Raw genomic sequence first — 13,600 nt, forward strand, 5'->3', positions numbered from 1 at the left:
TCATATCTCAAAATTATCATTAACCTATTGTTTCAACACATATTTCTGGAGTGCCTTCTATATTAAGAACACAGAAGTGAACAAAAGATCTAAAATCCTGGCCATCTTGTAGCTTATGTTTCAGTTCTGCAGAGAAACGTGTAACAAACAAAAACCACAAAACATGTCAAGTGGAAACAAGCGATATGAAGATAAAGTAGCTTAAGGGGATAGACAATGTCAGGTTCTGTGTAAGTGTGGGGAGTAACTATTTTAGATAGGCAGAGAACCATGCTGTGAGAGAGTCTTGTGAATATCTGCGGCATGTGTTCCAGGGCCAGGAACTGGCAGTGCCAGGGCACCGGGCTGCACATGCTTGCCACGTCCCAGGACTGCAAGGCTGGTGTGGCTGGAGCGGGGAAGGCAGGAGATGGGGGTCACGGAGGTGGAGTGGTGTTGGAAGGCAGACCACAGAGGGCCTTGCAGGCCACCATAGGACTTGGGATTCTATTCTGGGTAAACCAGAAAGTAAACAGAGGCTTCTGGGCAGAGGAGTGACAGGATCTGATGGACATTTTAAAATATCACACTGGCTGCTTTGTGGAGAATATACCTGGGGTGTGTGGGAACAGACTGAAGATTCGGTACACCTGATAGATGTTCTAGATCGGCAAACACCCTTGGAACGTAGGTAATTTTTCCAAATCCATGCCAGGAGTTATTCTAAGACAAAGTAATTTGACAATGAAGAGGTCCTTTCTTTCAGCCCAAGTTAAATTTACAAAGAAATAAGCTTTAGAAAGTAAAAAGCACTGTTTAAATGAAAGGTTGATTGCTAATTATCAAAAATGTTCCGCCTGGCTTTTGATTCAGTTAAATCATCAACTAGGTACAATTTGGTTTGCTGAATCTTTTGGCCCCAGATGGTGGGAATTTGTTTCATTGAAATAAAAATAAAAAGTAGATACTGAATACATAAAGTCTTAAATGGAAAAAAAGGAAAAGGAGGTTAAAAGCTTATGGCTCTGGTTTTAGCACAACTTAGGAAATTCAGAACAAATGGTTTAAAACCACAGAGTAAAATTTCTGTGCCTGTTGAACTAGAAATAATACTTGGCAGAAAAGATGTATTAGATATTTGACATATTAGCCAATGACTGTACACGAGCTCACCTATGAATGGGATGGATGCCAGGGAGTCCCCGGGTGGACTGGTACTGGAGGCCTTCCTTTCCTCAATCCTTTTTATATGGACCTCTCGGCGCGCGTCGTTAGGCAGCCAGCAAGTCGTGTCTGACCCCGTCTCGTGGTCATTTACTGCCAAGATGTAAGACTGGTGCCTTAAAGGCTGTGGTGTCTGGCGACCAGACGGAGGTTTTTCTCTTAGGATGACAGTTTCTTTATTATCTAAAGCATCTGATGACTGAATTTCAGCCTCTTGTAAATTTAATTCTTGATTCCTTTGAGTGACAGGTAATTCTACGTCTGAAATGCCAGAGTTCTCACTCATCGGAGGCACAGGCTTAGCAGAAGCTCCCGGCAAAGAGGGGGTTTTCCCAGTCTCCACTTGGTGATCGGGGGTACTTTCAGTTCTTAACCATGTCTGCTGATTCAACAGACTGTTTTGATGCAAGTGATTTACTGGTCTTTGGTCTTTGATAGAAACAAATGAGTTCTGGCTAAATGGTGGTTTTGTGAGATGCGTAGAAGGCGCTTTCAGAGAATTACTTCTGACTTTCACAAGAGGTGACCTGTCTTGTGGAATACCTTGAGGCGGTGACATTCCACAAGTAGTTTGAAAATTTCTGTTTGGCGGCAGTGTTTTTAGGTCTGGTGGAATTTTTTTAAAGTGAGACACAGATCCCAGTCCTCTGCCACTCATTCGCCTAGTGTCAGAATTAACAACACTCGGAGCCACAGTAAAATTTGAACCTCGAAAAGATTTATGGATTTCTTGCTGCCTAGGTCTTTCATAAATACCTCGTCTATCGTCCTGTTCAGTAAATCCACTCCACTTGTAGGTCTGTTTTCGTTCTCCATTTGAATCCGGTATTTGACTTTCAGAAGTGACGTTTTCTAAGGTTTCACCCTGTCCCTCGATATAATCCCATGAGCGAGTTCTATGATTGCTAAAACTAACGGGCGGGGCTGTGAGTGCTCCTTGCGATGCACTGCGTGGACAATACTTCATTAGCACAGAGTCCTCCAGCCTCTCTTGGGACACGCTGCGCTGTCGGATCTGAACAGACTGGGGCACGCGGTCATGCGAGGTGCTGCGGCGTCGTACCTGCAAAGTCGTGCGGTTTGGTACCACCTGGTTATAATCTGTTGTGCTCTGTGATGCTGCTCTTAAACTATCTAATCTTTCCTGAATCGTCCGACAACCCATGTGCAATCGTCTGTTATCAATATACTCCTTGTAAGTTTTATAGTTTTTCCAGTCTATGTGCTGATGGGAATTTGGAGAATAATGATTAATAGACACGGGAGGAGAATCCACAGCTTGAGATCTGCTGCTTGAGATTCCTTCCGCATGTCCACTGTAATTGCCAGGTTTGAGTATAATCCTGGAAGGGTCCAACGATCTGGAGCCTGTAGGCTGATGAAGTAGATGGGCAGTGGGAACAGATGACGATGGTGACGTGGTTCTTGACACTGTTTTTAAAGAGGGCTGCTCATTTACACCATACCTCACTTCTTCCGTTCTGTGTGAAGGAATGGTATGGTTGTTTCTATTAGTTAACAAATCTACAACCTTCTCAGAAGGCACAATGACAGTCTTCACACTCTCATTGCAAACACACACTGCTGTGTTTGACTTTGCAACATCTGTTGGTGATGGAGGCACTTGTATTTCCATTCTGTAGGCCCTGCCAGGTTGGGTCAGCACTGGTGCACTGGTTTGCTGTTTGCTCGATGATGAGTCTGGAGGAGACACTTCAAGGGGCTGTGCCATGGCTGAAGGGGTAGACGGCAGCCAGGGATAGCAAATTGGTGGAGGTTCAGGGATGTTGCGGGCATTGCCACTGTAGGCTTCATTGCCTTTCAGGTAGGCATCCTGAGAGTATGCCTACGTGGAAATGAGAGAATAGTGTCATTACAAATTCATGAAAAGAACAACAATGCCCAATCCACTGTGTTATTTTACTGTGCCCTGCCTTACTCCTGACTGACATTCACTAACGCATGCATGCAAACAGCATAAGGGTGATCAACACATTTAGAAAAGGGGCTAGTCTCTCAGAAATCAAATAAACTGAAAGTGCAAAAAACAGAAATCACAATTGCCCTTTTTCACAAAGGATCTGAAACACACCAAAATTTCCCCCCAACAAATTAGATGTAGCCAGGTTGCTTCTAAAATTTTCTTCATTCAAGTTTTACAATTTTTCAGCAGTCGACAGGTTAAATGGCTGCTGATAAATCTCAGCAAAAGAAGATTCTGATCTTTTGCCAAAATGAAGGTGAAAATATTTAAAATCTTAACGAAACATGTTTTTAAGCACTACTGCTATCAAAAGTTAGATATCTTGTCAATTAATGATTACTGAATCCCCCAAAATAATCTATCTTGATAAATTAGGTCTTTCGACAGCCAAGCTAAGTATTTAGATATTTAAATTCAGAGAGGAATAGGCATGTTTAAGAAAGTAAGCACATATATTAAAGGCATAAAAATCTGAAAAAGGTAATTTATCTTTCTGTATATCATTTATATTTTTAAGCTAATGCAAAATTATATTGTACAAATTTATTTGGTCTCTTTTACTCATAATAAGGAGACATTTCTCTGTTACTAACAGGCATGCAGCTCAAATTATTTTTTATCAACTATTTGTGCAATTATCTAGCAGTATTTTTAAAAACTTAAGAAAAACTGAAATTAAACACAGAGTCTACAAAACAGAGCTAATGGATACAACTCAGGGCTATGTTTAGCATCTGAGACAGGTGTGGTATCATATTACATATCCTCCCCTAATCCAAACAAGCTTAATTCAAGACTATCATCATATCCTGTCTTTGCATTAGACAGCTTGCAAGCTCAAGCACAGCCACAAACATAACATCACAGCAAAGTGTTAGGGAAAGAGAGAGGGTGAGATGCTTAAAAAACATACAGATGCAGAAAATATGTTTTAACATCAGTTATGTACAGGATACAAAAAAACATAAAATTAAAAAATAAAGAAAACCATATATCACAAACACATTCTGCAAATTAGTAAGATTAACACTATGGAGAGATTTCTCTAAGCAAACTCACAGTTTTAATCGACTGGCTTATTACAAATCTTTAACAAACATGACTTAAAAAGCAAGGAAATGGCTTCTGTGCATCTCTTACCAGAGCTGTGACATCCTTTGTAAATTGTAGCTAGCAGAAAATAGGAAAACATAGTAGAAGCTGCTTACTGATATAAAGACAGAATCATGTTGTCATATTGATGCTGGAAACAGCAGGCTAAAAATACATCTATACTGATTTCTCTGGAAGGTACCAAGAGAGGTAAAGGGCAGTGAAGCATAAAGAATAACTTCAGTATCCTTCGGAGGATCTTTTTCTCAGGCTTTTATCTAGTTCTTATTTGATTTGTCTACCACTCTTGAAAGCAAAATACATCTGGTGACATGCATTCCTAACAGATATTTTCTTCGATATGCACTGCTGTCTGAGATCGTGCTACAAAGCTTCCCTTCCACAAGAGCAACATTGATGTCTCTCATTTCCCCTGAGCTTCTTCCCTCTCTGCTTCCAGATGACGAAACGAACGCTCTATTATGCATTTAAAATAGTACAACCTCCTCCTTCCTCTGTAAATCAGAGCATAACCACAACCTGTCAGCTGACTGCAGCTGCCTTTACACTATGATTTGGGGGAAAAAGAATGACTTTAAATAGGTTTCACTAAAAAAATTAAGATATTTCAACATTGTTACCTTTTGTCCTGTTTTATTAATATATGAAAATAACTACTGGACAAAAATATTTCTTCCAGAGTAATTCTTTTTATAATGAATATTATCAAACATAGATTGCAGTGAAAAATTAAAGCCAAGTAGACAAAAGAAAACATGCAAGCCCCAATATTTTAAATGCATGAATACAGTCAATCAAAATATATATTTTGGGTATGTGAATTGACATGAAAACCTATCTTTTTACTGCTGATTATATTCACACCAATCCTTTTCCATGACATGAAAACCGTGTCTGGATGAGCAAACTCTCTGACACAGTATTTTCCACACCGTGTTTGTGCAATTTTTTTAGGTATCACCTGAAATGGGGTGGAGGGGAGTGTGCTCTGTGGTCAATGATGCAGGGAAAGGTTCGTTGGGAAGTTTTTGACTTCTCAAGACCTTTACTACACTAATGTACATTGTAAAACTAAAAAGGGAAATTACAAATTTATTTGGCTATGGGACCCATTTTTTCCAGGGGTTTTAACATGATTAGAATTTCTGTTAGGAAAAGCTGTTCTAGAACTAATAATTTAAAGATACCTCCTTTATTCAAATTTGGGGAAGAACATTATCTTTCAATAATAGAACTATTCAACTATTAAATAGTTGAAAAACTACTTCACATACTTCAGACATCTCTAAGATTCCTATATAGCAACGCTAAACACTAAATAGTCTATGCTCATGGGTCCTCACTTCTAGGTCAAGTTATGGCAAGGGGTCCTTAAGTACATCCACGTGCACCATACATTAACAGGGGACTGAACAGATTTCTTACATATACAGAACTATTGTCTAATGTACGCAGATATAGTTGCAATGAATAAAATGTGAGTTCATTCAAGAGCATTACTGAATTTCCTCACATATTCTCTCTTTTCATGAACACTAAAAAAGCGTGTTCATCCATCTATCTATCTGTCTGTCTATCTATCTATCTATCTATCTATCTATCTATCTATCTATCTATCTTTCTAAAAGTTCCCCATTCTCATCAAGTTTGGGAACCAATACCATTCAATTACTAGCTGTGGGGGAAATCAACAGTGCCCTAAGGCCACTGTAGCTTATTGTGTGTTCCAGGTAGATCATGGACATACCTGGGAATAATTCTGAAACCTCTATGGGTATTCTGAGAGGTATGGCACAGACACAAATTGGCTTCAGAAAAAATGTAGGGAAGTAAATTACAATAGACAGTATGCATTTTAAGGAATTGTCTCTTCCCATGATGCCTGTACGTGTTCCATTAGAAAACAACCAACCTACTAAGGAATGCTTTAGAATCCTTCAAGGAGGAGAGTATCCATCAGGGCTTGGGCAAACACTGGGTGGATCATCTAGAACAGGGGTGTCCAAACTGCGGCCCGCGGGCCAACTGTAGCCCATGATCCATTTTTTATTGGCCCGCAGCAAATTCCAAAAATATATTTAGTTTACTTAAATAAACCAGATGAGGCAATACGTACTTCACCTCGAGTGAGTGGCCCGACTGTTTGTGTATTTTACCGCATATGGCCCTTGGTGAAAAACGTTGAATAAAGTTTGGACATCCCTGATCTAGAATGAATCACAATATTCAACACTTTGAATGTGAACATGGAACCCCTTCATGAGTTTTTATATTCTGGGAACAGAACTGAAAACTCTGTAATTTGCTCATTGCTCAGTGACTGTGGCATGCTTGCCCTGGAGTGCTTGGTCATAAAGTACCCAGTCTTACTAAGGCATCGTGGTCTGACATACCAGTGTTTTAATAAATAAAAATTTATTATTTAATATTTATTATTTAATATTAACAATCTGGATCTTGAATGTATGTACCATGGCTAACAGTAACTAAATAATCCTAAAATAATCTTTCATTTCAGTTTTAGCTGAGTTGTGTCAAAATCACTATTACATGCCTATGATACTTATACTGTCTAGTAAATGGTAAAAACAAACAACAACAAAAAAACAAAAAAAAAACCCCGCAGAATACATAAGCTGGTAAGGTTAAAATTCCTGCCTACCATGTCATCTTAGCAGGCTGACTTGTTAATTGAATGCTATTACCTATGATATAAGCGAAAATGCTATTACCTATGATATAAGATATAACTACATGTCTGTCTATACAGTAAAATATATGCCAACCATGCCACAGTGGGGCATGGAAAAAAGGGATGGTGTGGATATTTTATAACTTTCCAAATTATTCAAAACTTTTCTAACAAACATGTACTATTCTTATCATTATTTAAAAACAGATTTTTAAAAAGAACAAACTGGCCAAATATGAAAAAATATCCTCAGAATTCCTGCTCCTGTTTTCCTTACATTCTAGGTGGGACCACCCTGATCCACATTTAACAAATGGATATATAATTTTCAGTAGAATATTCTACTGATTATGAAACACATTAAGTGATTATTTTGAAAGTATTTCTAATACACCTAAAAGAAAAACTTTTGTTAAACTACATTTTTCAATTTATATCTCATCGCCATGGAGTGACGTATTACTAGAGCGCTGGACTCAGAGATGTGTTAGAATAACAGCTCTGAACTAATCAGCAGAGCGGCTGTGCTAAGCCATGCTACCGGTAACTCCTCAGTGGAGCTACCCATGGCAATAGATGACTGGTTTAGTTTAGAGGACAGGTTTTAGACGTTGGCCTGCCTGGGCTCAAATCCTAGTGCCATCGCTTTCTTCCCTGTTCAACTAGAAAAGGTGTTTGCCTTGCTATGTTTAACCCAGACCAGCACGAAGTAGGCTCAGAATGCCGTGGGCAAACAATTGACACATCCAAAAATCTCCACAGCTATCAGAACTGACAACTTAAAATTTAATTTTGAGTCCATGAGGCATCCACTGAAAACAACGCCCAGACTGAGTTCTATCATCAATCCATTCAAGGATGCAGTTTCAAGCATCGCTTGTTTAGGTGATTTGATGGGCGGTGGCTACTTCATTTATATACAGACTTCTGAGAGTAACAAAACAAAACCATTTTGTTGTTTTGAAAATGAAACAGGAAATGCTTTTTATTTTGTAATACCTTACAAATATGAACCTAAGATATCACAGTCTAAAATATCATCATAAAATACTGTCAAAGTGACTAAAATGAATGTAATACCACTCATATTGGTAGTTAGAAAATATATGTCGATTTAAAACATGAGGCTGCCAAGTACAGAAGTACTTTGACCAGCACTAATGAATTATTATTAATTTTACTTCATGGTTTTCAACATTCTATGACTGTTATTTATAAATTACGAAATTTATTATTATATACCCGTCTTTATATGAGTCAAGTTTTAAACCAAATTAGATTTTCTATGCCACTCCTCAAAGATGAGCAGAGGCACCTCCAGAATAATTTGGTCCATACATCACTTCAGGAACAAAATTCCATGGACGCCCAATCCTGCTGGAGCCCAGACAAACTTATGCAGCTCTGATAGGTTTTCCCTTGGGGAAGTAACTGTTACAGCGGCTATAAAAATGTTCACGTTTATTTTTTCTTTACAGTGAACATTCAGCCTCACAGGGACATATACATCTTCAGAAGGATATATTTTGGGTAACAGATTTAAGACCAACACAGTATTTCTGAAGGCCCCTTACAGAACATTTTAGTCCTAGACTCTATTAGAGAGAAGTATTTCTACATACAGTTCTTTAAATGCCAGGGTCTCTTTGTGTTTTATAACAGCTTTAAAAAACAACAACAAATGACACTTGTAGATATTCCAGCTAAAAACAATTATACAGAAAAGAAGTTAACACATCCTAACATCCTTTAGAGAACAATGCAAAGTGTGCATTAATTATACATATTCCTTTCATTTCCTAATGAATCATAGTACATCGAAATGTGAATGAAGGCCCAGTTTAAAAGGACGTTTTATTTTATCATTATGGGTATGAGCTTTTAATTTCCTATAATTAAAATAATTCAAATAACATGTTTAAAATGAATTTTCAGTTACAATATACTAGAACCTTTTACTGATGATGACCCTGGAAGATCTGTGTGCATGAGTCCCTTTACAGAACCAATTTTCCCATGTTTGCAACACTTTGTATTTTACCTTTATTTTAAATGTATTTGTCTGAAATACAATATAACAAGACAGACTAATTAACCTAGTTTCCACTGATCACATCATTAGAAAATTATTTCTTCCACTGCTGCTGCCCTTCATCAACTACACAGCAGGTTACAATGGGAATTCTGTGCTCACTTCCTTCCCTAGGCATTTAGTACAATGCCAGCCATTCTGTGAAATGAGTACTGTTCAAAACAGCATCCAACCAGTGCCTTCACTTTGACAAGCAAAGCGTCTACTGAAGATGAGAGAGAAGTTCTGTTTTGGAAGTGCAGTATGTCTTTGAGTCATCAGATTGCAAGGAGGGTTCAAGGTCAGGCTTTCCCTACCACCTGTGCATCGTCTCCTAGTCCTTTGTACAAGTGGAGACTACAGGAAACCTCTATTTCTCATCTGGTGACTTCCATAGCCTTTGATGGCTACGAGGTCTGATAATTAAGTTCACGAACTTGTTGCAACGATGTTGCTAAACTTTTTTGATATCAGAGGGATTATTCATTATGAATTTGCACCAACTGGACAGTTAGCCAAGTTTATATTTGGAAATGCTGAAAAGGCTGCGTGAAAAAGACGATCTGAAAAAGGACAACCAAGATGGTGCAGTAGGTAAACGCTGTGTTTACCTTCTCTCACAACCACACCAAATTACAATTAATCTACAAAACAACCATTATTGAGAATCGCCTAAAATCAAGCTGAACTGAAGGCTTTCAACTAAGGACATGCAGAAGAAGCCACCTCCAGACTGGTAGGAAGGGCAGAGATGCGGAATGGGCTGGACCCACAATAGCATGTGACCATTAAAGATCAGGAGGCCTATTTCGGCTGTGGGGTCCGCCCTCATCCCCTAGAGATCCCAGCCCAACCCCAGCCCAGGGTTCCAGTGCTGGGGAGAGAAGTCCCTATAATTTCTGGTTGTGAAAACCAGCGGAGACTATGACAGAGTGAGACAGTGCGGCTGGACTCACAGGTGCTCCTCTTAAAGGGACTGCACGTGGACTTACCCACCAGTGGAATCACTCACTCTGAGCTCCAGTGCTGGGGCAGCAGCTGGAGAGGTGGCAGGGACAAATGATGGGGAGTTGGGTTGTCTGGCTTGGGACCAGGGCTGGAGAGGCGGCTTTCTACTGAACAGGGGAACTGGTGGAGGCCATTGTTTCATTGTTGAGCCCTCCCACTTCCCAAAGCGTGAACACAGGTGAGTCTCTGCCATTCATTCACCATGCCCTGGCAATTTGAGACCCAGTCCTGCCCAATTTTCAGGCACACCCAGGCCGCTTCCAGTGACTTTATTGTGCAGACAGCCTGCCTTGGCTCAAGCTGCAGACTTTCCTAGGGTCTCTCAAAAGTTTGCGGAACCCAAACAAGCGTATCTGGCTTGAGCATGTTCTGTACCTCTGGCTGAGCAGCCCTAAGCCAGCACTAGTGGCAGCTGGCCTTGGTTCGGGGCTTGGCTTCTCAAGGTGCATCCAAGCATAGCATGGTGGCAGCCATCTGCAGATTTCTTTGTGGCTCCTGCCGAGTGGCTCCAGGTGGGGCACAGGCTGTGTCTGAACTAGACCTACAGCAGATCCCCTCCAACTATAGCCACCTTCGAAACGAGCTAGAGCACACCTAGCTGCTTCCAAGTACAACACACCCAAGGAGCAGATTGGTCAGGCACCAGAGTCCTGCTGAAGCAGATCCTGCTCCACAGGGTCAGCCCCTGAACCACAACTCTTCCACTGCAGTCAAGGCCAGTCCTCACAACCAGTGAGACCAAGGGTCAGTCCCTCCCATTGATGTGCAATTATCAACCAGGTCTCAACTACAAGAGGAAGGCACACACAACCCACACAAAGGACACACCTGGAGAGCGTGGTTCAGGTGACCAGAAAGACTGTGCCACTGAGCCCCACAGCACACCTACTACATAAGGCCACTCTACTAAAACTGGGAGACATACTAGCCCTACCTAATACATAGAAACAAACACCGGGAGGCAGGCAAAATAGGGAGACAAAGAAACACGTCCCAAATGAAAGAACAGAACAAAGCTCTAGAAAAATTACTAAGTGAAAAAGATATAAGCAATCTATTAGACGAAGAGTTCCAAACACTGGTTATAAGAATGCTCAGTGATCTCAGGGAGAACTTCAACAGAGAGCTCGAAGCATATAATTGGAGAGGGAAACCATGAAAAAGAAACATTCAGAAATAAAGGGCACAATAACGGAAATGAAGTATTACAGGGAATCAACAGTAGACTAGATGAAGCAGAGAGTCCAACCAGCAATGTAGAAAATAAGGTAGCAGAAAACACCCAACCAGAACAACAAAAAGAAAAAAGAATCCAAAAAATTGAGGAGATTAAGGGGTCTCCAGGACAGTATCAAGTGTACCAACATTCGCATTATAGGGGTACCAGAAGAAGAGAGAAAGCAAGGAATTGAAAACCTTTTTGAAGAAATAATGACAGAAAACTTCCCTAACCTGGTGAAGGAGATAGACATACACGCCCAGGAAGTGCAGCAAATCCCAAACAAGATAAAGCCAGAGAGGCCCACACAAAGACACATCATAATTAACATGCCAAAGGTTAAAGACAGAGAAATCTTAAAAGCAGAAAGAGAAAAGCAGTTAGTTACCTACAAGGGAGCCCCCATAAGACTGGCAGCTGATTTCTCAACAGAAACTTTGCAGGTAAGAAGGGACTGGCAGGAAATATTCCTAGTGATGAAAAGCAATGACATACAACCAAGATTACTCTACCCAGCAAAGCTATCATTTAGAACTGAAGGACAGATAAGGAGCTTCCCAGACAAGAAAAAGATGAAGGAGCTCATCACCGCCATACCAGTATTATAAGGAATCTTAGAGGGACTTCTTTAATATGGGAGGGAGGTTAAGGATGGGTGAAAGGGGAAGTGATTAAGAAGGACAAATTGGTTGTTACACTGTTGTCATGGGTATGTAGGGTATAGCATAAGGCACATAGTCAATAATATTGTAATAACTAGGTATGGTGCCAGGTAGTTACTAGATCTATCAGGGTGATAGATGGGAATGGGGTTGGGGTCAGGGTGAAAAGGTGAAGGTATTAAGAAGTACAAAGTGGTAGCTAATACAGTATGGGAAATATAATCAACAATGTTGTAAAGATCATGTAAAGTGCCAGATGGGCACTGGACTTATCAGGAGGATCGCTTCATAGACAGCGTCCAATGCACTAGACACCTGAAGCTAAAGTAGAATAATACTGAATGTCAACTATAACTAAATATATAGGTATATATAGTCACAGGATGTGGAGTACAACATAGGGAAGATAGTCAATGGTATTGTAACAGCTATGTAAGTTGTCAGAGGGGTAGTAGTTTGGAGGGTGGGTTATCACTTTATGAGGGGTTTAAATGTCTAACTATTATGTTGCTTTGTACACCTGAAACTAATAAAAAATAAGTTTAAAAACAAAAAGTTGGAGGACCTGAATTTTTTACTAACCATGGCTCTTTCAGCACGGCAATGCACCAGCTCACACGGCACTGTCTGTGAGGGAGTTTTTAGCCAGTAAACAAATAACTGTATTAGAACACCCTCCCTACTCACCTGATCTGGCCCCCAGTGACTTCTTTCTTTACCCGAAGAGAAAGGAAATATTGAAAGGAAGACATTTTGATGACATTCAGGACATGAAGGGCAATACAACCACAGCTTTGAAGGTCATTCCAGAAAAAGAGTTCCAAAATTGCTTTCAAGGGTAGATTAGGCACTGGCATTGGTGCATAGCTTTCCAAGGGGAGTACTTCGAAGGTGACCATAGTGATATTCAGCAATGAGGTATGTGTTCTATGATAAGTTCGCAAACTTAATTGTCTGACCTCATATGTGTGCTACTCTCTCACTCTACTGCATTACCAGGGTGGGAACTCTACCACTGGCTCTATGTGCCCAGGACAATTACATGCATAATTGTGTCTTCCTTGCTGAGCAGCCCCAACCCCAACAGAACTCCCAAATAAAATCAACACTCCTTGAAAACACAAGGCTGAGTTCCATGGATTTCAGTTAATCATATTTTACATGTCAGTGAATAAGTTGGATCATTAAGATCAGCTTTAGTGACTTTTTTTTTCAATGTAGCAGAAGATTATTTGGAACATTGTTGAACTAAGTTCAAATTAATGCCTTACAAATGAAAAACATTAGCATTTCCATTCCCACCACAAAGATTCCATAAGTTCCCTATTTTTCTTGAATAAGAAAAAACCAACTATCCACTAAAAGGAATAAAATTTTAAAAAATAAAATAAAAAACTTCAGTGGCCACTGCCATTTCCTAGATGTAACTTTTAGCTTTTAGTGTGTAACTTAAACAGTTAAGCTCATGCTGTTTTATTCTACTAAACTGCATAGTTAATTGAGGAAAATTATTAGTTTCTTAAATGAAATTTATGTATTTTATCATCTTTTTACTTTTAGCAATCTTTAAGCTTAATAAAGGAGGTAAGTATTCCATTCAATTTATTTTCTTTCTAAAAATGAGAAAAATATTTTAGACTAAATGCTA

The 13,600-nt window shown here is 39.7% G+C and overlaps 1 protein-coding gene across 1 annotated transcript in view; it reads right to left on the bottom strand.

Annotated features, from left to right (window-relative positions):
• ARHGAP21 (Rho GTPase activating protein 21) overlaps positions 1–13,600 on the bottom strand; it is a 115,216-nt gene that overhangs the window by 28,550 nt on the left and 73,066 nt on the right. Inside the window, 2 exon segments of the mRNA XM_088789235.1 lie at positions 1,153–3,049; positions 4,328–4,357. Of these exon segments, the coding sequence (XP_088645361.1) occupies positions 1,153–3,049; positions 4,328–4,357 (1,927 nt within the window).

This window comes from Rhinolophus sinicus, chromosome 1 (genome assembly GCF_057876585.1).
Source record: "Rhinolophus sinicus isolate RSI-liver-muscle chromosome 1, RSI-T2T, whole genome shotgun sequence".
NCBI classification, from domain to species: domain Eukaryota; kingdom Metazoa; phylum Chordata; class Mammalia; order Chiroptera; family Rhinolophidae; genus Rhinolophus; species Rhinolophus sinicus.